The sequence below is a fragment of the Giraffa tippelskirchi genome, chromosome 6 (genome assembly GCF_054371585.1).
Source record: "Giraffa tippelskirchi isolate mGirTip1 chromosome 6, T2T-mGirTip1v1.2.pri, whole genome shotgun sequence".
NCBI lineage: Eukaryota > Metazoa > Chordata > Mammalia > Artiodactyla > Giraffidae > Giraffa > Giraffa tippelskirchi.
In genome coordinates, this window is record NC_137280.1 from 61,317,431 (window position 1) to 61,345,202 (window position 27,772).

General features: G+C 43.9%; 1 protein-coding gene across 1 annotated transcript in view; it reads left to right on the forward strand.

Annotated features, from left to right (window-relative positions):
- The window catches only part of FER1L6 (fer-1 like family member 6), a 144,447-nt gene that overhangs the window by 54,265 nt on the left and 62,410 nt on the right, over positions 1-27,772 (forward strand). Inside the window, exons 15-21 of the mRNA XM_081498956.1 lie at positions 380-500; positions 1,934-2,034; positions 6,224-6,314; positions 9,142-9,261; positions 10,849-11,001; positions 17,645-17,822; positions 21,225-21,349. Of these exons, the coding sequence (XP_081355082.1) occupies positions 380-500; positions 1,934-2,034; positions 6,224-6,314; positions 9,142-9,261; positions 10,849-11,001; positions 17,645-17,822; positions 21,225-21,349 (889 nt within the window). The remainder of the gene's footprint in view (positions 1-379; positions 501-1,933; positions 2,035-6,223; positions 6,315-9,141; positions 9,262-10,848; positions 11,002-17,644; positions 17,823-21,224; positions 21,350-27,772) is intronic.

Consider the following 27,772-nt stretch of genomic DNA (forward strand, 5'->3'; position numbering starts at 1 on the left):
ACACAGTCAGTTCCTAGCATATAGAATTAAAGGAAAAGGAAAATGTTAGTTTTTCTCCCTTCTCTCTTCTCTCAATTAGAAAGAGAATTTTTCCTTGAAGAGGGCTTGCCTATTAAATTCTGCCTTCTGGTGATTATTCTAAGCTTTGCCCTGGGTCAGAGGGTGTTAGCCATTACTCTCCATTGTAGCCATATAACTGTTCATTGCTTAGTGTTCATAGGTCCCCAAGTAGAGGCTAAGGATAGAATTAGTAGTGTGACTATTTTGTCACCATCCTTCCCCCAGTCCACCCAGGATGTACAAAACATGAACATGTGACTGGAATTGCCTGAAAAACACTGATTGCCAACTAACTTCCAGACCTAATGTGTTTTCCCAGGAATTACAACTATTTGCCATTTGAGGCCAAGAAGCCCTGTGTCTACTTCGTCAGTTCTTGGGGAGACCAGACGTTTAGGCTGCATTGGTCCAACATGCTGGAGAAGATGGCGGACTTCCTGGTAGGTGACTCTGATGGGTGATGGATTCAAATATGGGGAAGCTGGAGGCAAAGGGGATCTTTTCCCACCAAGTAGAGGGTCTTGGCCTCAGTTTAAATACCAAAGAATTGAGACCTCTGCATTTGGATGATGCATGGCTCCTGCCATGTGGACCCAGGGACATGAGAATACATTTTGCAAAATTCCTCACCTTTAAATCAAACTCTCCAAATTCAAATCCCTGCCCTGCTTCTACCTGTTATAGCACCTAGTATGATCCATGCTAAGTCATTTCAGTTGTGTCTGACTCTTTGTGACTCTGTGGACTGTAACTCTGTCCATGGGATTCTCCAGCTAGAATACTGGAGTGGGTTGCCATGCCCTCCTCCAAGGGATCTTCCCAACCCAGGGATAGAACTCGCCTCTCTTAAGTCTCCTGCATTGGCAGGCGGGCTCTTTACCACTAGGGCCACCTGAGAGGCCCATAGGACCTAAGGATAGACCATTTTCCTCATCTCCAAAGGTCAGGGGTGGACAACATTCTCACAGAATTGATAGATCTTAACTTCAACTAGTATAAAATCCTAAGTCTTTAACAAAGTAGATAATTCCCTCCAAAGTCAAGCCCTGCCACCTCTCCAGTCCTGTCTCTCACAAGCTCCTCCTCTTTACTTTATTCTAAGCCAGTAGTCTCCTTTCAAGTGTCTCAAAGAAATCAAGCTCCTTCGTGCCTCCTAGCTACCTCCATGCTCTTCCCTCTGCCTGGGCTGCTTTTCCTCATCATGTTTCTCCAAGGAAGCCCGGTCCACCTCCATAGCTCAAGTTCAAGCACTTCCTCAGAGAAGCTTTTTGACGTTTCCTCTCACCCTCTCCCATCATACCTTGTTCTTTTCCTTCAGAATTATTTGAGGAATTGAATGTGTGAAAGTATTCAAAACAGTGTGCATGCATGCTCAGTTGCTAAGTCATGTCTGACTCTTTGCGACCCCATGGACTGTAGCCCACCAGACTCCTTTGTCCATGGGATTCTCCAGGCAAGAATACTGAAATAGGTTGCCATTTCCTCCTCCAGGGATCTTCCTGGCCCAGGGATCGAACTCCTGTCTCCTGCATTGGCAGGCAGATTCTTTACCACTGAGCCACTACATGCAATAAATGTACGCTGTTCCACCCAAGCCTCAGGGGTAAAGAAAACCAGGGAACCTGCTGCTTTGGTATCTTGCACCTTGCCTTTGTGATTCCTTTTTGTTTCCTCTCACATTCCCCTTTCCAGCTCACATAACTCATGGACTCCAGCTCACATAACTCACATAACTTGATGTCCTCTCTTGCCTCTTTCCTGTTCAAAACAAAATATGAGCTGAATATAATTTCTGTGAATGTTAGAACCAGTGCCTCCATGACAAAGTTTCATTCCCATCTCTCATTGCTCCACCTCCATGGTTTGTTTTCAGGAAGAAGGTATAGAGGAAGTAAAAGAACTGATTAAGATTTCAGAGGAAGCCCCAGAAGAGAAAATGAAGACGGTGCTCAGTGACTTTATCGGTCAAAGCAGGTACTAGAGGGACAGATGGCATCTGGGGAGCTGAGCTGTATGGAATCAAATTTTACTTACCTTAGAAAATAGTCAATTTTACATGCAGTCAAATGAACATTGAATAGTGTTACATCCATCTTAATTTTGTTCAGTAATTTAGCTGCTGTGGGCTCACTATTGCTTTGTGATACTTAACTAAAACATAAAGCAAAGGGGGGAAAAAAGAAAAAGGGAAGAAAAGAAAGACTTACTGCAGAGACTCTTTTTGAAACAAGAAAATTACTAGCAGTGTTAGTATCCAGCATGCTTCTTTGCATTTGGTAGGTACTCAACAAATATTTGGGCTTCGCAGGTGGTGCTAGTGATAAAGAACCTGCCTGCCAATGCAGGAGGCTTAAGAGTTGCAGGTTTGAAACCTGGCTCAGGAAGATCCCCTAGAGGAGAGCATGGCGACTCACTTCAGTATGCTTGCCTGGAAAATCCCATGGACAGAGGAGCCTGGTGGGCTAGTCCAGAGAGTCGGACGCAACTGAAGCAAGTTAGCACACATGTAACAACTGTTTGGCAATTGGATGGTGGTGGTGGTGGTTTAGTTGCTAAGTTGTTCTTGAATTTTGCGACCTTATAGATGGCAGCCCATCAGGCTCCTCTGTCCATGGGATTTCCCAGGCAAGAATCCTGGAGTGGGTTGCCATTTCCTTCTCCAGGGGATCTTCCTGACCCAGAGATTGAACCTGCATCTCCTGCACTGCAAGTGAATTCTCTACTGCTGAGCAACCAGGGATTCCCCATTAGATGGATAAGTTGTATCAAATGCTACTTAACAGAATTTTTTGCACACCACACTACTAAGCACCAGTTAATGACTCTTACTTCAGAAGGTAGACAATATAATAAAAAAATGAATAGGATATGTTGGGTATGTAGGGTATGTTACTAATTGCAGAGTAACAAATAACCCTCAAATTTAAGTGACTAAAACATATTTATTATTTCACAGTTTCTTGGGTCAAGAATGTAGATGTGGCTTAGTTGGGTCCTCCGCTCAGAACATATCCCAGGCTGCACTCAAGGCATTGACTAAGGCTACAGTTATCTCAGGGCTCAGCTGGGAAGGACTCACTTCCCAGATCACTCACGTGGTCATTTGCAGAATTCAGTTCTTTATAAACTGTTGGATTGAGGAGGATTGAGGACTGCAGCTCCTTGCCAGTTGTTGTTTGGAGGTCATCCTCAATTCCTTGCCATATAGACCTCTCCACGCTGCCTCTCACAATGTGGCAACCGGCTTCATCAGAGTGAGAGAGAAGAGTTAGAGAGGACATGCCAGTAAGATGCACATCATGGTCTTTTATAATCTAATCTTGGACGTGACATCCCATCAGTCTTGATGGGTTCTGTCAGAAACCAATCCCTGGGACTAATGCATATTCAAAAGGGAGGAATTATATGATGGCAAGAATAGCAGGAGGTGGGGACCATGGGGACCATCTTAGAGGCTGACTCCCTTATAAGGAAACAACTTGGATTAACTTTTGAAATGAATCAGTCAATACTGGAGGAACAGTGAGAATCTGTCACAATAAAATGAATGGAAAAGGAGTGGCATTTCATTTGATGGAAAGAAAAAAACAAATAGACAGCAGATAGCTAAATTCCTGTGTTCTGCTTTGTAAGTTTTGTCTTTCCTAATCTCTCAACTACCCAAGCATTTTTACTTTTTTTAAAAAAGGAAGAAAGCAGAGAAATAAATGTGTTTTTTCTATCTTGATTTCTCTTCTGTTTTTCATAGAAGCAATATGAATCAGTGCTACTCCTGCTGTGAGCTAAGTGCCACCTGCAATTCCCTTGAAGCATCTTTTAAAAGCTTCCTGATCATTTTTAGAAATTGTGGGCAAATTAATAGCTTGAAAATTTTTCCTTACTAAGAGGTTGCTTGATGTGATAATCATTCCTCTTTCTTTTCTGCAAATTGAAAACCAACTGAAAAAATATACATGAGGGTCAGACAGAGATCAGACATTTGTTTATATTTGGTAAATAGGGATTTGAGAAAGCAGTTTGGACCTGAGGTCAAGGAGCCTTTGTGGTTCCCCACAACCGTTGGCGGTTGAGCAGCTTGACTTTGGGGCTTCCCCCTAGAAGGGCCAGACCACCTGCCATGTGGAAGTGAGGAGCCTGCCCTCAGCTCACAGGTGGGCTGGGTCTGAAAGATGAAGAACGATCAGAGTCATGAGCCAAAGTCATCTGCCCCTATTCTGAGGGGAAAATAAGCTATTTCTCCCCCTGTGTGGAAGGGAGAAAGATTAGAAGCATCCATCATGTTTCTTAGAGCTGATCCATGCTGGGAGTGGAATGGATTCCTTCTGCCTCTAGGAAAGAAAGGTAGACATGTGACAACAAGACTTCTTCCACAAAATAGAATCCTTTTATTCTTCTTAAAAATTAAGAGAAAATGCAATGACTAGTATGCCCAAAGAGAATTTCTGGCGAAGCTTCCAATTGCCATGAGGCAGAGCTTCTGTGTGGGACCCTGAGCTGGGAGATTTGGCATCTTACCCCCATTTTATTCCTTTGTAATTGATTCTTCTCATCACAGAAGTACCTCGTGCTCATCTCACAATGACAACAAAACACAGGATGGGTAGGGTAAAAAAGTCCTCAACTCTCTCTTCAATCCCACTCAGACAGCAGAGTTTGATTGGTCTTTCTGGGTTTTTTTCCTGTGCATTTGCAAACATACACATTCATAAGAATGCTCTGTTTCTTTACAAATACTGCACACTTTGTTCAGCAGCTTGCTTTTTCACTCAACAGTGTATCACCAGTATCTTTCTGCAGTGGTAACTAATAGTTGTCCCCACTGTTCAGTCATGTGATATATGTCATGTAGTGTTTAACTAGCCCCTGATATTTTCATTCTGATTTATTTTGCTACTATAAAAGGTGCTACAATAAACATTAGTATATCAACATCTTTTTTGCAAGAACTTTCAGTTATTTTTGAAGGATAGAATTCTAGTATAATTTTTGGATCAAATTATATGGACATTTATGTATTGAATGCTACTGCTACTGCTAAGTCGCTTCAGTCGTGTCCGACTCTGTGCGACCCCAGAGACGGCCCCCACCAGGCTCCCCCATCCCTGGGATTCTCCAGGCAAGAGTACAGGAGTGGGTTGCCATTTCCTTCTCCAATGCATGAAAGTGAAAAGTGAAAGTGAAATCGCTCAGTCGTGTCCGACTCCCAGCGACCCCATGGACTGCAGCCTACCAGGCTCCTCCATCCACGGGATTTTCCAGGCAAGAGGACTGGAGTGGGTTGCCATTGCCTTCTCCAATGTATTGAATAAATGCTGTCAAATAACCTCCTAAACATTATAATAATTAACACTCTCCTATTGTAATAGAGAAGAGTGACTTTTTCCTCTCAAATATTATCAATTTTGAATACTATCCAGTTTTTAATAAGAGAAATGGCACCAGTTTTAATTTGCAGTTAAGTTATTGCTGATGAGGGCAGTATCTTATTTTCCCATGTTTGAAGCCATTTCTAGTTCATCGCATTCATAACCTTTTTCTACTGAGGACATTTTTAACTTCATCTCTCAAAGTGTTACTGTTCAGTCCTTCGTACATTTTTAAAAATATGAGGACATAGCCCAGTTTTGAAACTAAAATATTTGCTTGACATACAACTTTTTAGGAACCTTTTGGTGTGTGTTAAGTTTGTAAAATAAAGGAACATTGCATTATTTTGTGTTTGTTCTTATGAACTTGTATAGCCAATCACATTAGGCATATGCCAAAAGAAAGTGGAAAAGCAAGCAGTCCTGAAATCAATGTGGGACCTGGGCATTAATTACATTCTCATTTGTCTCTTAGAAATAGTACAGGGACTTCCCTGGTGGTCTAGTGGTTAAGACTCCAAACTCCCAATGCAGGGCACCCAGGTTTGATCTCTGGTCAGGAAACTAGATCCCATATGCCACAACTAAGACCCAGCACAGCCAAATAAATAACTAAATCTTTTAAATAAAGAAAAGAAACGTTAGTGCATTGTTGCTTAATCCTAAATAAAAAATCTTGGCTCCATGGCTTCATCAACTTTCCCATTGCATTGTAGAAAGTATACTTGCAAATCTCTGAAATTATAGAAATGAATTATCACTAAGTAGGTTTGAAAATTGTTTTTCTTCTCTTCTAGCGCCTTTATCTCTGAAGCAGAAAAGAAGCCCAAGATGTTGAACCAAACCAATTTAGATAAGAAACGACTTACGCTCTGTTGGCAGGAGCTGGTATGTGAAAATCTATTTATACTTGGGAAGCACTAAAACATGTGCTTTAAAAATAAGCCTCATAGATGAAGCATGGTCATAGACCACATGAGGATAAGGTTCTAAAGGTTATACATTTGTGTGATATAGAGGAATGAGTGGGAAGGGAATAAACAGATGAGTGCGCTGGAGAAGAGCTAGCATGTATTGAATGTTTATAAGGATGAGCTAGAGGCCCACCAGCGCTACATTCTATTCTGATGTAGGGCTTGTTCATTTTTTGGCATTTGTATTTTGTCAGAGGCTGTGGATTCTTGCATCTAACCTTCTGCCTCCTGAGCTGAGAGACAAAAAGAAATAACTAGGCTTCTTCTCCTCGAAGTCCTCCCTTTATGAATTATATGAAAAGCTGTGAGCACTACCTGAGGGCAGGGTAGGGCGGTGGCTGGTCCTTGTCTACGTCCTGTGAACCCTGCACAGGGCTGGGTGCCTGGGAGTCGCTCAGTCCCTGTTGAATGAGTGACAGCTGGGAAATGCCAGGCCAAGTCAGACCCTGAGTATCTCTCCCTGAAACTTCAGTTCCAGCCGTGGCACCAGGGAGTGTCTTGTATGAAGTCATGATAATTCTGCAAAATGAAATTCCTCAGTGTTAGGGAGCTCAGCTTGGTGCTTTGTGATGACCTAGAGGGGTGGGATGATGGGTTGGGGTGGGAGGGAGGTTCAAGAGGAAAGAGATACATGTATACATATAGATGATTCACACTGTTGTATAGCAGAAACTAATACAACATTGTAAAGCAGTTATCCTCCAATTTACAAAAAAAACTGACTCTGTTTGGCCAGGGACATTTTAAAGATGTGAATGGGGCCTGGAGAGATGGACCAATTTTTTTTTTAAGGTCATAGCTAGTTAATTATACTCCAGAGACTAAACCCTGAGTCTCTGAACACTTGACTCATCCTTCTTTCCAGAACAATAAGTGGTTTGTGTTCTCCCACACTCCCAGGGAGACCAGATTCCCACCATATATAAAATCTTCTTCCTACTCCGTTTCTTCCTCAGCCCCTATGACTGCCCCTCCCTGCCTCTGAAATATCCATCCCCTATGTATCACCCGCCGAGCTCTCTTGTTTTCTGTGTCTGGCAGTCCTTGTCCTGAAAAAGCCCATCATGTCAGTGCTTTGTACTTTCCTCATCTCCACGCCTGTGTTTCCAGCCTCCTAGTGGACACGTCAGCTGCTGCCTCATTGCCCCTCTGATCCAATATACCCCACTCAGCCCATTATCTTTCCACCTAAGCTTGTTCCCCATCCTGTATTGGCACCACCAGCCTCCCTTGTTGCTCCAGTCAGAAACCTAAGTATCAACTTTGAATCCTATACCCGACCCTAAATGGTCAGTTTGACCCCAGGCCAGGTCGAGTCCCTGGCCTTTAAAGACTCTGGCCCTTACTCTATTCTTCATCCTCTGAACCACTGCCTAACCTGAGTGCCTTAGCATTTCTGGCCTGGATTATTGCAGTCATCTTCCTCCAGTCCACCTTCCAGAATGATCTCCAAAACACAAACCTGCTTAGATCTCTCTTCATGAAAATATCACTGGGGTCTCTCAATTGCTCCAATACTTGGGCCACCTAATATGAAGAGCTGACTCACTGGAAAAGACCCTGATGCTGGGAAAGACTGAGGGCAAAAGGAGAAGGGGGTAGCAGAGGATGAGATGGTTAGAGAGCATCACTGTGTTGATGGATGTGAATTTGAGCAAACTCTGGGAGATAGTGGAAGACAGAGGAGCCTGGGAGGCTACGGTCCATGGGATCACAAAGGGACTGAACAAGAATAACAGTGCAGTTGTTCAGAAGATAAAGGCCAAATTCCTTTGTGCATGACATACAGAGCTGCTCAGCATCTGGGCCCAGCCTAGTCTCCCAGTTCTAGCTCCCATTTCTCCCTTCCTGTATCTAAGCAGCAATAATTTTGAACCCTTACTGATTATGTGTCTTCATATGTAGTTGTTCCTTCTGTCTGGACTGTCCTTTTCCTTATCGTCTGATCAAGTCAATGTATTTTTAAAGATTCAGCTAAAATATCATATTTAACATTATTCATAAAACCTGGCTTTGGCCCCTCTAGTCCTTTGATGTTTTTATACAGTTTAGTTATTTGCACGTACTGCTTTCACCTCACCAACTGTCGCAGTCTCAGGGAAGAGAAACTTGTGTCCTACCCCTGCCCTAGGCCTTGGCTCCTGAGAGCGCCTGGTCCACAGCAGGTATTCAGGTCCTCTAATCAGGGGCTTCCTAGGTGCCAGGCCCTGGGTGCAGGGAACACGAGGCTGTAAGTACTTGGTGCTTGTCCCCGATTTATTGACTCATCTGTTCACTCCACAAACATTTATTTAACACCTGCCATGTGCCAGGAACCCCATCAGACACTAACTTCTCTTGGCCTCAGCTTCTCATCTGTCAAATGAAGATGAAATAATATTTACTCTCTCCATATTCCTGAAGTGAAAGAAAGTGAAAGTGGCTCAGTCAGGTCTGACTCAGCGACCCCATGGACTGTAGCCCACCAGACTCCTCTGTCCATGGAATTCTCCAGGCAAGAATACTGCGGTGGGTTGCCATGCCCTCCTCCGGGGGATCTTCCCAACCCAGGGATCAAAACCAGGTCTCTTGCATTGTAGGCAGATTCTTTACCATCTTAGCCACCTTCTTCTTTTAATGGGCAGCGTGCAGACCCTGAAACTGCCCTCATGAGTGGCTCAGTGTGGAGCTTACAAGCACTTTGACTGTGCTTCTTAACCAGATTTCTAGAAAGATCTACTCTGACTCTTATTTTGTTTTAGGAGGCGATAGCCAAGGAAGCCAAGGGGCTCACTCAGCAGCAGAAGAAAAAGTTATCTCTTGAAGAAATGATACAGACAGCCCAAAACTTTGTGGAAAAAATCCGCTTTCTTGTGGATGAGGTAATCAACTCTACGGGCAAAGCTCATTTGAAAGATTAGACTGAATAGGTCTTCCTGGGGGGTTTGAATGTTTGCTAAGGATGAAAGATGGAGCTATGTTTTCTCTCAAGTTCTGCTGAGCTGAGGAGGCAGTATTCGCTTGAAGGGTGAGAGGGCAGGTTTTTAAATTAAGTCAAACATGTATGACTTTATGGATTTTTTTTTAACGAAGCCTGAGTAGTCAGCAGAAATATAAAGCGCATTCCTAAAACAAAAACAAACAAAAAAACCACACTTCTTAGTAGGCTCAAGAAAAGTCAAAATAAGCACAAGAACTTTGATAGATTTTTAACTGAGAAAACTGAAATTGAAGCTCATGTTCAGTAAAAGTTAAAACAAATCTTCTCATTTTAAAGTTAGTTGTAAGCCATCATTAATCGGCTATACCCGAATACTAAAAAAAGCTTAAGCTTAAAAAAAGCAAAAAAAAAAGAAGAACAGGAAAAGGGAAAAAAATTTAGTTGTAAGTAGTATCTTCTGGTGACAACTAGAGTGAGCTTTACGAAGTCCTCATATTTGCTTCTGTTATAAAAACCAGGTTTCGGGGGGAAGGTTTTGGGGAGAGGTACAGATTTACAGCTTCTGTTGTTCTTGAAAGTTGTTTTTCCTGTTGCAAATCAGTCATTCACTGGAAGCATAAAAAACCCTGAGACAGTCACTTTGGAATGCAGGAATTTTAATAAGCACCCAGAAGGTTTGAAACAAGGCTGTGATTAACCAACCCAGTGGCTGGAAACCCTTCCTATGAGTGTCCCTGTTTCCATGTCAAGAGAGAAAGGGTACCAGTTACACTCGAGGGTTATGGGGTTAGAAAGAGTATCTGCTTACAGTCCAAGGATGTCAAAAGCTAGTTTATGACAATACACCTCCCTTTAGTTTTGGAAGCTATGTTGGCTCAGAAATGTGCATTTCAAACACTCGCAATGTAATGGATCTCTTGGCAGGGAATTCTGTAATTCTTATCTTGATTAGCTCAACTTTAAAGTCTAATTTTCCACGCAATTTAGTGCAGTTTCTCCTGAATAAACACCTAAAACGGAGTGAAAATACTTAACAATCATATTTTAGGTATAAAGTCCCTTGTAAAATTGTTTTTCCTTCCTGAAGATGGAAAGACATCCAAGGACATTCATGGATTTTTGTTTTTGTTTTTTCATTTGAATGTTCTGGAAATGTTACCCGGCTCCTAGGAGGTCCAGTGCTTGAACCTAAATCGTGCTTACAAGAGTGCAAAGAAAAAATTCCATGGGAAAGTGTAGAAAGTGTTTGTTCTGCAGATGGAGAAAAGTAGGCAAGCAAAGATGCCGAGTCATGGGTCTGACTTGTGTATCGTCAAAGCGTGATGAACAGTTTGGCGTGTGGGGTTTCCATGACCTAAGACTTTCTTAAAGAAGCCCTACTTAACTTGCTTGGTTGCACAGGTGTCTCAGTACTCAGACAGTTTAAGTCACAGAAATTTTGCAGAAGGGGGTTGTTTCGAGATAGGAGAACCCTGGAAATGCCCGTGTAAATATCCACCTATCACATCCACCCCCTCTGCCCCGACAGCCACAGCACACCATCCCTGATGTCTTCATCTGGATGCTGAGCAACAACAAGAGGGTGGCGTACGCCCGCATCGCCGCCAAGGACCTGCTCTATTCCCCCATCAGGGACCAGATGGGTCAACACTGCGGGAAGATCAAAACTCATTTCCTCAAAGTAAGTCTGTACTATTTTTGACTCGAAGACAGGAAATCTCTGTTTTTCCTGGGTTACAAAGAATTCCTAGTATGTGTCCAGATTTATGACTCAATCCTAAGACTTTCAAAAATCCGAGGACAACTAGAACATCTTGCCCCGCCTTGATTCAAGTTATGTTTAAGTAGACCATCCTAATATTTTCCATTTTTCCATTTCTTTTTGTTTTAAATCTAGTGGATGTACCCTAAGGTTATTTTAAATTTTACTTCTTTGATTACTGGGAAGGATGAACACTTTTCTGTTAGTTTTCTCTCTACCTTTTCTCTTGGGTAATTCATCCACAGCATCATCTCACAAGTTCATCTATATCTTTAAACTAGATTGCAAAGAAAATTACAAGAGGAGAGGCTGATATTCCACAGAACTAGTTCAGGATTCCTGATGGCTTTACACTGTAGAAATATGATAGTCTTTTCATCTTGGGTCCCTGCACCCTTTGTGGGTTATAGGCATAATCTCTGGATAGATTCTACTGTCTTTAAATCAAGATTTAAGCCTTTCCTGGAGACCTGGGGTATTTTAGTTCTACTACAAAGAAATTTCTATCCTGGAAGTGGACTTGGGCAAACATGGAGAACGAGTGGACCCAAAGGCTTGTGTACATGTGTGCAAAGCTGCTTCAGTTGTGTTCGACTCTTTGCAACCCCATGGACGTAGCCCTCCAGGCTCTTCTGTCCATGGGATTTTCTAGGCAAGAATACCAGAGTGGGTTGTCATCTCCTTCTCCAGGGGATCTTCCCGACCCAGGGATCAAACCTGCATTTCTTGCATCTCTTGCATTGGCAGGTGGGTTCTTTACCACTGAGCCACCTGAGAAGCCCTGAGCCCGAGTTGGGGGAATATTAATCTAGAGGAAACAAAACTGTGTCATCTGAAGACATAGCTAGGGAATAGTAAATCTGGAAAGGCCATCAGGGTTTGTGGTTCCTGTTCCAAGATCTTTCTTTCTTCCGAATTTAATATTCACAACGCTATTAAAATTGCTGGAACAGAATTTGCAGAGCTCAGCCCAATCCACCACCCAGAGTTGTGTTCTGAAGCAGAGTTCTCCTGCTTCAGTCTCAGAAAAGGACACTCATTACCCAAAGCAAGCTCTTCCTATGAGAGGAGCTGGATGCACTTGCCAGAGTGGGGAGCCTGATCTTTTTCTTTTCTCCCTTGGACAACTGTCAATGCTGAGTCCACCCCTTCTCAGTCTCGTCTCTACCTCTATCCTGGCTTCTGCACCACAGCCCTGAGTCCCATCTCTTCCTCTCAGGTCTCTAGCTTTTCATTCAGCTTTTCCTTTATTGTTGTTCAGCCTCTCAGTTTTGTCGGACTCTTTGTGACACCATGGACTGCAGCATGCCAGGCTTCCCTGTCCTTCACCATCTCCTGGAATTTGCTCAAATTCATGTCCATTGAGCTGGTGATGCTTTTCCCAGGATGCAGCAGAAAGTGGTGGCTGCAGACACCCTTCCAGGTCCTGCCACAGAGTGAAGTCTCTACCATGCAAATACTTCTTTCTCTTACTAATACTGATGGGCTAACTTCAACAGTTTGTGTGAATGACCGTCTTTCTTCCCTTTTTCTGACTGGGTATGCTTACTCTTCTTTGTAAGCCAGTTAGCTGGCCTTTCACCAGGACCCTGGAGGGAGGTGGGTGGGTTATGGAAGAAGCTTAGACTTTAGCATTCTGTCTTGTGAAACTTGTACACGTTGGTGATCATAGTTTTTTGATGCAGATTTGCATTCTTTAATTTTTTTTTTTTTCTTTCCCTCCTTGCCTTGCCATGCTAGTCATAAAAGGAAAGAAGCTGCTCTGGTTGGTCAGGCTTCGGGAACACATGAGAGAAAGGAAATTGGGGAAGGGGGAGCAGGGAAGACACAGCCCAGGATAGAAATGCACATGAAATTAAATATGGGGTGTTGCTTCTATGAGTACTTCAGAAGGTGCTCAATGACGTTGCGTGAGTTACAACTTGAATTCCTAAGTGAGAAACTGTATTGTCTTGCAAGCAAGTTTAATGTGTGTATTTTAAAAAATTTATTTATTTATTTAGTTTTTGGCTTCGCTGGGTCATTGTTGTGCTAAGTCGTGTCTGACTCTTTGCGACTCCATGGACTGTAGCCTGCCAGGCTCCTTTGTCCTTGGGGTTATACAAGCAAGAATACTGGAGTGGGTTGCCATTTCTTTCTCCAGGGAATCTTTCCAACCCAGGAACCAGACCCAGGTCTCTCGCATTGCCGGTGAATTCTTTACCATCTGAGCCACCAGGGAAGAGTCTTTGTTGCTTCATGAGCTTTTCTCTAGTTGCGGAGAATGGGACTTCTCTCTAGTTATGGTGCACCGCCTTCTCATTGTGCTGGCTCTGTGTTGCAGGGCATGGGCTCTAGGGCACTACCAGTGGCCTTCCGTAGTTCCGGTAGTTGTGGCTCTTGGGCTCCAGAGCACTGGCTCAGTAGTGTGGAGCTCAGGCACAGTTGCTCCATGACATGTGGGATCTTCCCAGACCAGGGACTAAACCCGTGTCTCCTGCGTTGGCAGGCAGATTCTTTACCACTGAGCCACCAGGGAATTTTTAAAAAGATGTGTAACCTACAAAGTTTAGGCATGCGGCCATGGTCCTTGAATAACATCACAAGATATTAGCTGAGTGTAGGTTCTAACCATGATTCACACATACAGGTTGTTTTCAGAGCAACAGAGATGTAGGCTGTTTTGTGGTTTTGTTTTAAGAAGCAAGGGATATCAGTCTGGCTTGAGGCAATGCAATATAGTAAATGAAGAGTCTTGCTACTCATTAAAACAGTTCCATAGATCAGCAGGGTCAGCACTAATAGGGAGAAATGCAGAATCTCAAATCCTATCCCACACCTTCGGAGCCAGAATTTGCATTCTACCAGATGTCCAGGCAACTCACATGCATGGATACACATATCAGTATGTGAGGAGCACAGGTTAAGAGGATGGGCTCTGGAGGCAGGTGGAGCAGGTTTATGTCTTGGCTCTATTCCTGCCTCGCTCTGTGATGTTGGACAATTGTCTTAACCTCTCTGAACCTCCACTTCCTCATCTTTAAAATACACAGCATGAAAGAATTTGTTTTATAGTCATCATGAAGAGAATGATAACCTATGGCTTGTTAATAGTATGCAAGTAATAGGACCTTCTGTGTGTAGGAACATTCGACTAGGGCCTGGGACAATGTAAGTGCTCAGCACATGTAAAATATGAACAGACCAAGAAACAGAAGATTCAACAAATATTTACTGAGTGCTTCCTGGGTACCAAGTACTCTTTTAGGCATTGAGGACATCACTGTGATATGACAGAAATCCTGCTGTTGTGAATTGAAGGCCTGTGTTGGATCCAGATGGCAGATTTTTTTGTTGCTTTTATGACAACAAAATAACCATAGGCTCTCAACAGCTATTTGTTGAAATGAACAAGTGCTCAGCACATTTTAGCTATTGTCATTATTACTGTGGGCTTCCCTGGTGGCTCAGTGGTAAAGAATCTGCCTGCTCCGCAAGATATGCAGCTTTGATCCCTGGGTCAGGAAGATCCCCTGGAGAAGGAAATGACAACCCACTCCAGTATTCTTGCCTGGGAAATCCCATGGACAGAGGAGCCTGGCGGGCTCAAACAACAATAACAATTATTATTGTAGAAGTGATGAATGGAGAGTTATTTGTCTCATAACTTTAAAAATTCTGAGTTACAATTATGATTCTCTTTACTAACAGCAAAATGACCTTATCTGTCTTTTTAAAGCTGAATAAACAATGACGTCCTACTCCCTAAAGAATAAAATCTAAACTCCTCCATATACTCAGCAGGATTCTGCAGCCTCGTCTGTGTCATTCTCTGTTTCAGCTCTTTCTTTGCTGAAAGCTTTCAGCAAATCCATCCCTGGCACAGTGTAAGCATTCAGTAAACGGCAGCCCTTAGCATCACTCTTAGTTCCTGCTCTTGTAGCTTTGTTCAGGCACTTTCCTCTTCCTGGGATGCCTTCTCTATGATCCAACCCCAAAGTACTTATTAAAACCCACTGGAATATGTGAGTCTTTTTTTTCCCCTCCTGGTTTTATTGAGCTATAATTGACATAGAGCACTGTACAAGTTTAAGGCATACAGCATAATGATTTGACTTACATATATCTTGAAATGATTATCACAATAAGTTTAGTGAACATCCATCACCTCATATAGATACAGAATTAAAGAAATAAAAAAATTTCTTTCTGTAATGAGAATTCTTATGATTTATTCTCTTGACTCTTACGTAACACAGCAGTGTTCATTGTATTTATCATGGTTTACATCGCATCCCTAGTATTTATTTATCTTTAACTGGAAGTTCGTACCCTTTCACCTTCATCCAATCCCCCTAGCATACCCCCTGCCTCTGGTAACCATAAATCTGGTCTCTTTCTTTTTTTCATTATGTACATATGTATTTATTTGACTGTGCAGGGTCTTTGTTGCTTTGCACAGGCTTCTAATGAAGTGGTTTTTTGTGTTGTAGAGCACAGGCTCTAGGCACTTGGGCTTCAGGAGTTACAACATGCGGGCTCAGTAGTTGTGGCTAATGCACTCAGTTGCTCTGAGGCATGTGGAATCTTCCCAGACCAGGGATCGAACCTGTGTCCCCTGCATTGGCAGGCAGATTCTTATCCACTGTGCCACCAGGGAAGTCCTAATCTCTTTTTCTCTATTTGTTTTTGAAGTATAATTGACCTACAATACCATGTTAGCCTCTGTTATGCAACATAATGATTTGATATTTCTGTACATTTCAAAATGGTCACTATGCTACATCTAGTTATGATATGTCACCATACAAAGATATGGAATATGAGAGTCTTAAAGAAAGGGTGGAAATGCCTGCTGTTTCTTCTCTGGTCCAATGGCATCTTCTCTCTTACACTTGACTTTGTATATGAGTAAGCGAACGCAGGTAAGCCTGCTTGTCTAGATGTGAGCGCTTGGAAGAGGGACCCAGGACTGTCTCTCAGTCTTTGTGATGCCCTTCTGGCCTTGCTCCTTCTGCAAGGTCTGGTGACACTTGGTGGCAGTTGGTGAATTGGGTTGCTTAGACTCTTCCTGGGGAACTCACAGAGAAAGATAGGAAGGCAGGCAAACAACCAGGCACAATTTGCGTTCTGGTGCTTTCCATGAGTGCCTGGGAAATTGTCAGAGCGAGTGGGAGCCTCTCCTAGTGGGGTTTTGTGATTCTCGAGGAGAAAGAAGTGGTGCAGAAGAAAGAGGAATTGTGTATTGATGGGAACGCCTGAGAAACAGAAGAGGCACTTAGAAGTCAACACAATCTGAAGAGGTAGCCACTTTCAGAACACAAGCCTGGCCGGAAATACTGAAGGTGGCCGAGTCTGGGGCCTGGGACTCCCTAGATGGGATGTTGGTGATGGTTTAGTCACTCAGTCATGTCTGACTCTTTGCCACCTCACGGACTGTAGCCCGCCAGGCTCCTCTGTCCATAGGATTCTACAGGCAGGAATACTAGAGAGGGGTTGCCATTTCTTTCTTCAGGGAGTTCCCGCCCCAAGGGATCCCCTAATCCCAGTGGCGGAAAAATAGAGGAGCCGCTCTACATTGAGCTGTGTCCTTCACGTTTTGAGCACACATACACCCATCCACAACATGTATATTGTGTACACACACCACTCAAACTAGTACACACATAAACACACAAATCTGAACAAACGTAAATATAAATATTATACAAATCTGAGTACATTCAAAAAAGGGAAAACAGGGTAGTGAGGGAATTTGAAATCACACTGTGTGAAGAAGGGGTGAAGGAAGGAGAGGTGTCCAGCCAGGTAGAAAGGACGTGATAAGGCAGGAAGGTTCCTACAAGCCCACAGGGGCCTGACCTATGGAAGAAGCATCTGAGTTCTTCTGAATGAAGCAAAGAGGCGGAGGCTGTGGCTGAAACTCTGGGCTATTGGAAGCTCTGGGAAGGGAGATTTCAGCTCAGTGTGGGCAGAGGCACGCTGTGTGGGTTCACGGTCCAGAGCCCAGATCTGATTTCATCTCCCCTGATTCAAGTCCTGGCTCCGTCACTGAAAACCTGAGTGATCTCAGCCTCTAGAAATGGCTTGCCTGAGTAACCCAAAAGATTTGGATCAGCTAGTCAGTTAATTGGATCCAGGACACTTTCTTCATGAATGATGCATAAGCCAATGATGGATACAAAGAGATTTGCTAAGTCTGTTGATGTTTAGTGTGTAAGACATTGAAGATTTTCAGTAAAATGAATAAAGACTCTTTCAGTTAAAAAAAAAATAAAGAGCTGTATTATCTTAGGAACTTATTGTAGTTAGCCTTTCTGAGCCTGAGTTTTCTCATCTCTAAAACAGAGGCAATAATCACACCTACCTGTTAGGTTTAAATGATCCAGGACTTGGAAGTTCTTCATGCAAGGCCTGTTTAAGCTTCAGGGCTCATTAAACCTGGGTCCTTCTCTAAAATTGTGTGTTGTGCCAACTAGGGTTATTGGTCTCATTTTAATACGAGCCCCAGGGAAGGAGCTCAAAAAGTGAGGCCCATTTGGTTCCTACTAATGAGGCAATCTTCCTTGTAACCTTTCCCCAGCTTCCTGGAAAACGGCCGGCTGGTTGGTCGGTACAAGCAAAAATTGACGTGTTCCTGTGGCTGGGCTCCACCAAACACTCTAGCGCCATTTTGAACAACTTGCCAGCAGGCTATGAAGCAGAAATGTCCTCCAAAGGGGCTGGCACCCATCAACCACCAGCCAATCTGCTCTACCAAGGTATGATGCCCACTGGGCCAAGAGGGTCATGAGCTGTCTCTGGTGGGCTTCTGAGAAAACAGTAAGGAGGGGTGACATGCATGAGTTGCTTGCACAGGATCAACTTATTTGTCTCTCTTAATCCAATATCTAAATTTTCTTTCTGACCTTCCAATGTCCATTTAAAAAGAATGAAGTCGTTAAGCATATCTAGAGTAAACATTTTTCTGTTAATAGAGTGTAATATGAGCTTCTTTGTGGGTGGATGATATAGATTGAGTTTGTATTTTAAGCAAAAGATGTCTTTTAAAGAAACATCAGTAAATTCTTGTGCTCATAGGATCTGTGGAATTAAAACAGATTTCCCTTTACATGGCACTGGGGTTTATACTCAAAAAGAGCAGGCATTTACGTTTTCCAGTAATTACCCAACAGGAACTGGTACCATTGGGGTCACTCGTGTTTCTCTACTTTGGTTCTTTACTTGGCTACTTTTAGAAATTCTGCATGGTTTATGTAATCCCTTATTCTATATAGATATTTTCAATGAGTGCCATCATGTTTACATTTTCACATAATTTTTTTCCATTTTTTTATTGTGGTGAAAGTCACATAATATAAAACACACTATTTTTTATCATATTTAACTGTACAGTTCAGTGGCAAGGGCTTCCCAGGTGGCTCAGAGGTAAGGAATCTGCTGCCAATGTAGGAGACACAGGAGACAGAGGGGTTTGACCCCTGGGTTGGGAAGATCCCTTAGAGGAGGAAATAGCAACCCACTCCAGTATTCTTGCCTGGAAAAGCCCATGGACAGAGGAACATGGGGAGCTATAGTCCATGGGGTAGCAAAGAGTTGGACATGACTGAATGAGTAACATTTTCACTTTACCCAGCTAGTAAACTATCTCCAAACTCTTCTTTCTTTCCATTGCTTCCCATCTTATCTTTAGAGAGTTTTCATCTTTGGGTGAAAACATCCACATCAAGTTATCTTTTTATTTTTATAGATACTATCTCTAGAGACCCAAAGTACCTGGACATATTTGCTGTCCCAGCTATTCACAATTCAGAGGAGAAGAGAGATTTTCCCCAAAGCTTTCTGATCCTCTGCAGCATATTCTTTTCACAGAGTGACCTAATAAACTCTCTCTGCTGTGCCCTGACATTGATGGCTTTGGCCGCCTTCCACACCTCCTGGAGAATTTGGTCTCTTCATTAATTTAATGCTTCAGAACACATCCATTCAACCAATAATACCAATAATTAGTTTGCCCCTGCATATGGAAGGCACGGTGAGAAAACTAGTGAGGGGATGTAGAGCCAAGTGAGAGGTGATGGCCTCTGAGGGAGCCATCAGACATGTCTTTAATAACCACACGTGGAAAGTGAGCCATAGCCCAGAGGTGGACCAAGTATGAAAGCAAAGAGGAAGCTGATTTTACTAGTCTAAGGAACAGAGCTGGTAAGACTCAAGGTTTCAGGAAAACAAAAACCTAGACTAAGTCTGTGGTGCCCCCTGGAGTTGTGCAGTGTCCTGCCTTTGTGGCTGCATTGGGAGCTCTGCTAACATTCTGGAGTTCAGGCACTTCAGGGGGAGCTGGTGGACATTCTCAGGGGATGAGCCATTCTCAAGTTCACTCCCAGCTGACAGATGTGTCCACTGATGTAGCGTATTAAGGAACGCATGGGCTCTGTCTTGACATACTCCAATCAGGAAATTCCTAAACCATCCGCTGAACACTTCTTTGTTTACTGTCCCTTTTAAGGAGCTCTGCTGTGTAAGAGAGTTAAAGGGAACAAATGAATATAAAAAAACAAGAGAGGCATGTGTCAAGGTCCATTAAGTCCATGGACCAAGGAATATGATTAAGTCATCTCCTCCTTGGGGTTCCCCCACCGTCCCTTGGTCTGCACCCCCCGCCCCCTGCCCACAGCCCTCTCTCTGCTGCCCATTCCATCAGGCAGGTGTGCTCACTCCTGCCTTTCACCTCCCACGTCCTCTGCCCATATCTCCTGCAGGACACTCAGCCCTGGCTCCTGTCACTAGAATTGATGTACTTGGCTTATCGTCTGTCTCCTCCCTGGAGCTCCCCAAGGGTGGGGGCTCTCTTAGCTGCTTCAGAATCCTCAGAGGCTAGAACTGTACCTGGTACACTGTAGGCACTCAAAATGCTATTGGCCGGCTAAATGGGTGGATGGATGGCTCAAGACTTTATTGAGTTGAATTTTTTAAAGCTTTTTATTTTATACTGGACTATTGGGCTTCCCAGGTGGCACTGGTGGTAAAGACCCTGCCTGCCAATGCAGGAGACATAAGAGACACGGGTTCAGTTCTTGGGTCGGGAAGATTCCCTGGAGGAGGGCATGGCAACCCACTCCAGTATTCTTACTGGGAGAATCCCATGGAGAGAGGAGCCTGGTGAGCTATAGTCCAGAGGCTCACAAAGAGTCGGGCACAACTAAGGCAACTTAGCACACACTTACGCATAGCCAATTAACAATGCTGTGATAGTTTCAGGTGGACAGCAAAGGGATTCAGCCATACATGTATATGTATACATTCTTCCCCAAACTCCCCTCCCTTATTGAGTTTATGGAAGCAAAAACAATTTGTGGAACCATCCCTTTCTTACACACACACACACATACACACACACATGCACCAGTGGAAACAGGAGAATTACTAAGAGGTAAAATGTGGTACTTTATTTTTTAATTGAAGTATAGTTGATTTACAGTATTATATCAATAGGTGTACAGAATAATGATTCAGTATTTTTGCTGAATTACATTCCATTATATTATTATAAAATAATATGGCTATAATTCCTTGTGCTGCACAATATATCCTGTTGCTTATCTATTTTATACATAGTAGCTTGTATTGGTTCATCCCATGGTCCTCATTTGTCCCTCGCTCTGTCCCTCTCCTCTTTGGTAACCACAAATTTGTCTTCTATTAATATATCTGTGAATCTGTTTCCATTTTGCATATAGATTCAAAAAACCATGATATTTCAGAAAGAGATTTGGAATTTGTAACCTAAAAGAAATGAAATCCGGGCTCGGCGTTAGCTGTGCAACCTTGAAAATGTATCTTAGCCTCTTTGTGAGCCATTTCCCTCATGTAGAAAATGAAGATACTGATGTATATTTCACGAGTTGTTATGAAGATTAAATCCCAAAATGTGGTGAAAGCAGCAAGGAGAATGCCTGTCTCTAAAGAACCCATGACCACGACCTCTTCCCCCATCTTCCCTGTGACCATTTCGGTCTCAGCAGCCGTCGGGGCCCATGGTTTCCCTCATCTGTCTCTGGATGCACCCACAGATGCACAGCGCACACAGGCACCCACCCACTCACGCTCACCATTCCTAAGAAGCCCGCTAATACACACCCCTTCCCATTATTTGTCCATAGATCGGCACGTCTTTCAACTGAGAGCTCATATGTACCAAGCCCGGGGCCTCATCGCAGCCGACAGCAACGGACTCTCAGACCCTTTTGCCAAGGTCACGTTCCTTTCCCACTGCCAGACCACAAAGGTAACCAGAGAAGCCCACCTGCTTTCTCCTTGCAGTCCACTGCTGAGCCACAGCAGTCCCCAGGAAAGAAAAGGAAAAAAAAAAACAAAAAACAGGGGCACATTGCAAATACTTGTGTCTTTGGATGCGTAGGTATTTTAGACCCAAAAACATGGGCTCAAGGAAGGACAGACATGAGGAAGGTCTACTGATCTAATATGATCTGTTGCCCTAAAGCCAAGAGGTCAAGTACCCGAAGCAAAGGCAGATTGAGGGAAGAAAGAGGAATGAGGAGGGAAGGGAGCTGACATCCTGAGAACCTCCTGGAGTGATGGGCATCACAGAGGGAAAACAAACAAAGGAGAAAACAGCGCAATCGGTGAGGCTTGTGCTGTAGTCTCTACTGAGGGGTCTCGGTGGGGAGGAAAGCTTTCCTGCTTTGTGGTTGGGAAGCCCTAGACTTTGTATTTCCAGCTTGGGGGTCTTGGCACACTTTAAACCCCTCTTCAATTCAGTGTCTCCCTCTAGAAAATACTGCTTCCTGATGGATGCTATAAGGATTCAAGGAGATGGATCTATACCTGTTTCCTCTGATTTCTTCCTTTCCTATGCACTGAATGCTGACATGTGAAAAGAAGCCCTAATCAGTACATGTCCAACAGGCTGCTTTTCTCATGAGATCGTGTTCTGTAAGGGTTTACTCTGTTCTCTGAGGATTCACTGTTTTGAGGGAGGGGAGCTCAGTAAAGGCTTTGCCTAATTCTGGGAGTTAAGACAGAATTAGGACATGGAGAGCCCTGAGCTTACATTCTATTTCATCTACTCTCCAGCTGCCTTTATTCACTAAATCTCCATTCATCCTCTTAAAATGGGGCTGTTGAGAAGAAGCAAAAAGGTAAGTGTACAAAGAGATTGATGAGTAGCAGCCATCATTGGCTTATATTAAGAGGGCTGACATTTCTCCCCAAATTGAGGCTGTAACCTGGGAGACTGTGTTTTGATTTATGACACAGATTGAGATCATCATGTGAACAAGCATCTTGTCCATTTCACCACAGCATCTTGTCCATTTCACCAGCTCCAGAGGAGTGAGGAGCGATTTCTCTGAGCCAGGCTGTGCTCAGAGGAGCTGGGGCACCAGACTCTGAGCTTGCACAGTATAGGATCTGGGTGTGGGGCTGGGTAGTTCTTTGGCAGATGAGTTGGCTGCACTATGCTAAACCCCATGGTACTGGACCCCAAGAGCCACATGGAGAGAAGGGTTGGCTCTGCCTGGAAGGGAAGTCAGGAGAGACCTCAGAAGGAAGGTGACTTCATCCTCACTTAGTGAATAATCATGAAAACCTAAAGACTTCAGACTCCTTTCTCTTCACTGTGTTTTGAGAGGCAGTATGTAGTATAGCAATTAGAAGTATAGACTCTAGAGTCCTTGATTAAAGGCAGGAGGAGAAGGGGACGACAAAGAATGAGATGATTGGATAGCATCACTGACTTGATGGACATGAGTTTGAGCAAGCTCCAGGAGTTGGTGATGGACAGGGAAGCCTGGCGTGCTGCAGTCCATGGGGTCTCAAAGAGTCAGACATGACCAAGCAACTGAACTGAGAGCCCCAGTGCCTGGGTTCAAGCCTGAGCCCTTCCATTTATGAGCTGTGTGACCTTAAGCAAAATCTTCTTTGTCCTCAGTTTCTTCATTTCTGTATTTGTTTCTGTAAAGTAGGGATGGTGGTATTGTATCTGCCTCCCAGAGGGTGCATCACCCAGGACAGTGTCTTGTTTATAACAGCTCCTGGGTAACTGCTTGTTAATATTGCCATTGAGGCTTGCCACCAGAAGCAAGGGAGATTCTCAAAAGGGGGCCCCCTGGAAGCCTTCTCTTCCTGCACAGCTTGGAGTTCCAGGTCCTCAGAGGTGATCTCAGGGCTGGGGGGGAGGGGGGCAGGTAGTTTGCGTGAGTTCCCTCAGCTGATGTGTAATTCTCCTTCTATTTTGCATCTCTGTACGGTCTCTTCATTTGATTTAGACTCACATCTCAAAGGGCTTCCCTGGTGGCTCAGACAGTAAAGAATCTGCCTGCAGTGCAGGAGACACAGGTTAAAATCCTGGGTCAGGAAGATCCCCTGGTCTACCCATTCCAGTATTCTTGCCTGAGAATCCCCATGGACAGAGGAGCCTGGCAGGGTACAGTCCATGGGGTTGCAAACAGATGGACATGACTGAGTCACTAACACTTTCACTTCTTTTCCTAAAGGGACAAATGACATTTATTTATCAAATAATCATTTGAAAGGTGTCAGGCGAGTGTATGCTTCTCGGTTCTGTCTCGTCACAACAAAGATTTGGAGTGACGGACATTAAAGCCCTAGGCGTGTCACAGCTCTCGGGTCTTCGACAGACCATGTTATAGCTTTCAGGTCTCGAACGGACCCTGTTGTAACTCTTAGACAAATCAGAGTTACAGCTCTATTTTATTTAGATAATAGCAGGAAAATCTATCCTCGAGGCGTGAGGCCATGTAGACCGTCAACCCAAGACACGAAGAGAAGAAAGCCTCAGCGCACGAGAGAGAGAGCGCGCGTTTTGGCTCCTCTTTTTGTATGTTTTTTTTTCCTCCCCCTGGGCCTGCCCTATGTAAATTGGTTTAGCCAGGAGTGTTGTTCTACCTGAAGTCCTCACTCCGGTCTTCGGACCTTCCTTTGTTCTATTTTCATGGGCTTTTCCCTTCCTTGTCTTTTAGCCACCGCCATTTTGGACTCCTGTTTCCTATTCTAACTACCTAACAAAAGGGAAAACAGGTTCTGTTGAATCCTGGTCTTTGCCTTCATACTTTTGAACCAAGTACCTAATTTTTATTAATAATAATAATAGCTGTTGTTTATTAAACACTACGTCTGTGCCAAGCACAATGCTAAGCATTTTATATGCATTTTTGTCTACATCTAACTGCAGCCCAAAGGTTTAGGATATTGTTAGTGTCCTCAGTCTGCAGGATGGGGAAGGTAAGGCTTGGAGACTCTTTAATTATTAATAGAAGGTGGTAGAGCCAAGTTACACTGGGAGCTCAACTGGTAAAGAATCTGTCTGCAATGTGGGAGACCTGGGTTTGATCCCTGGGTCAAGGTAGTCCATGGGGTCACAAAGAGTCGGACACAACTGAGCAACTTTCACTTTGGCTTCCCAGGTGGTTCAGACGGTAAAGTATCTGCCCGCAATGCGGGAGACCTGGGTTTGATCCCTGGGTCTGTAAGATCTCCTGGAGAAGGGCATGGCAACCCACTCCAATATTCTTACCTGGAGAATCCCATGGACAGAGGAGCCTGGTGGGCTACAGTCCATGGGATTGCAAAGAGTCGGACACGACTGAACAACTAACACCTGTGGAGCCAAGATGGATACCCAGGTTGGTCCAATTCCAAAGTCATTTTGCTTAACCACCCTGCTTCCATTTTGGTAAGAAAGGGTTCTAGATTCCCTCTGCCGTTTCAGTGTGTGCTGCCTCCGTGGGACTGGTCTTTGTGTGACATGCCCAGCTCATGCATTCTTCAAGGTGGAGAAAGCTGAGCTGGGGGGCCCTACAGTCATAGCTGAGCTGGTCCATCATTCACCTGGAAGCACGTGTCTGAACGTGTTGCTCAAGGAGAACTGACTCTGAAGGGTGTGTTCTTCAGCCAGTCCTTTATAAGTGACCTTCCCAACCCAGGGACCAAACTCACATCTCTTACACCTCCTGCATTGGGAGGCTGATTTTTTACCACCGTGCCACATGGGAAGCCCCTTATATGTGACTTACTGGTACAAAATAATTCAGAAGGGGAATCCAGCTATTCCAGACACCACCAAGGACGTGGAACTTGGAAATCTTGTGGTGTTAGACTAAAGGGATTGAGAGACAGCTTCCAAAGAGAAAGACTTTGGGGATAGAAAAGGAGGGAGACTGCGTGGCTAAGATGGAGGCTTGGAGGAGAAGGACAGGGGATCTTAGCACATGGGGAATATGGAAGCTGAGATTTCAAACAATCAGGTGGACGCTGAGTCCTGAGGACACAGGTGGTCTCTTATTAGATGTGAGTTACCCAGTGACCAAGACTGGCATGCGGTAGGTATTCAATAAATGTTCACTCATTTATAAACATGTGTGGCTGGGGTTGATTGCGGTGGGCAATAAGCACTTATTGAGCACCCACTGTACGCCAGACAGTTAATAAGCTTTATCTTAGACAATGGTCATAACAACTCTACAAGGTTGGTACTAACTCCATTGAAGTGAGTGAGACTAAGGTTCAGAGGGGTTGAATCACCTGCCCAACTTGGACTTAGGCAGATGGTGAAACCAGGGCTCCATTCCAGGGGTGTCTTTGAGACTAAAGCCACACTCCAGCCATGACATCTCACTCCTTCTTCAAAGAGTTAAACTTCAGTTCAGTTCAGTTGCTCAGTCATGTCCAACTCTTTGTGACCCCATGGTCTGCAGCACGCCCGGCTTCCCTGTCCATCACCAACTCCCAGAGCTTGCTCAGACTCATGTCCAATGAGTCAGTGATGCCATCCAACCATCTCATCCTCTGTTGTCCCCTTCTCCTCCCGCGTTAAACTTAAATGTTACTAGAATCTCTCCAGCAATGTCATTGAACCAGTTTTTAAAGCATAACCTCTGAAGGAAGCCCCGAGGAAGTGAGGTGAGTTGTGCTCACTTTGGCAGAGAAGTTGTTATGGAGTCCAAGCTGGCTCTGCTCACTGCACGACAGGCCAATGAATCCTAGAGACAAAGGGTTGAGGCAAAGAAGAGACTTTAATCGATGAGCCAGCTGATGAGAAGATGGCAGTTACCACTTCAAAATAACCCTCTTGTCAGGGCCTGGTTGCCAGGTTCTTTTATGGATCAGAGATGGGGAAAGGTGAGGAAACAAAGTAAAAAGACTATTCAATCCTTGCAAATATCCCCTAGAATGGCAAGCCTCAGGCAGGGGGATCTATTAGTTTCATTTCCTTACAGTCCTTGCCAGGTGCAGGGCTCAGGTTATCTCCCTGAGGCAGGCCATTATGTATGTTTATAATAACAAAAAAGGGTTAAAGTCAAAGAAGCAGATCCAGTGGAAATTTAAATTTAACCTTTCCTGGTTACAAAGTGGGAGAATGTGCTTTTGCTCAGGTGAGCCTTTCAGTACCTCTCAAAGGTGGCCACATGTCCTTTCACTCATGGGACAAGCCAATACCCACTCATTAGTTCATGCAAGTAGCTATCCAACACCCGCTCAGCACAGGATGCCATGTGACACCGAACACTGTGCCAGCACTTTGAAGGAATAGATATATAATGAATGAAAGATTGAATGCTAGCCTCTGGAATCTTACCAAGTGGCAATGATAGCCCCAAGTGCCAAGGAAGCCATCAGAACATTTCTGTAGGAAAGATGCTGTGAGAATCATAAATTGCTTTGGTATCACACTCTTGGGGGCAGCCTGCAAAAATGATCACATTTTTATTTTCAAAAGCAACCTGAAAACACTTGGTTATTGTGATGTCAGTCACCTTCACAGGGGAACTTTGCATTGCAACACCATAACTTCTGTTCGTGAATTGGTGGAAGCAATTCTTTTCCTGTCCAAAGAATTAAGATTTTCTCTGGAACATAATGTTCAAAACCTCACTGTGTGAGAGGCATAAAATACTCCAAAGGCAAAAAAGAAAGGAAGGAAGGAAGTTGTGGAATGCGCGGTATTTTTATGGCTCACATAAAAAAGAGCAATAAAAATATTATTTTGTGATCACAGTGCAAATGATTTAAGGCCATGACTTGAAATGCCTCTTGATGTAAAACTCTGAGATGACAGTTTTATTTGGACCTTGGAGCCTAAGCAGTTAGTTAGTTCAGGCCAGAGGCTCTCTCTAATCCCTCCTAGAGAGAGTGGCATGCAGTGGAAATTTCCTCAGGATCCAGCAGCCGCTGTGTGGTCTGCATTATGCTGTGAAATCGTCCATTTGCCTGCACAGTCTGGGAGGGTGTGACTGTGGCCTCTTTCCAGTACTCACATATGAATGCGACAGTTTTTGCCTAGTTGCAAAGTCCACCCATCCTGCAAGCGGGCCTAGCTTCTAGCTCTGTGAAACTGGCATGTTTCCAAACATCCAATAAAATAGAGGATGCAAGTCCATCACACCCTGCCTTCTAAAGGTACTGCTTGAATGGCCTGGCGGGGAGCTCTGAGCCACTTCTAGGTGAGACATTCATGGTTCTGTACAAATTATGTAGTTTGGTTGTCCTTTGGTTTCCCATCTGCATAATGGGTGCAGCTAATTTCCACACTCACAATTTGCTATGGAAGAAAGAATGATGTCATGCAAAATTTTGAGGATTATTTTGAAGACCCTAGTCAGTTCAATACAGTCAGATTAAGTAGTCAACAGCAGTAGAATTCCACAGGAATATTAACTTGAGAATCTGC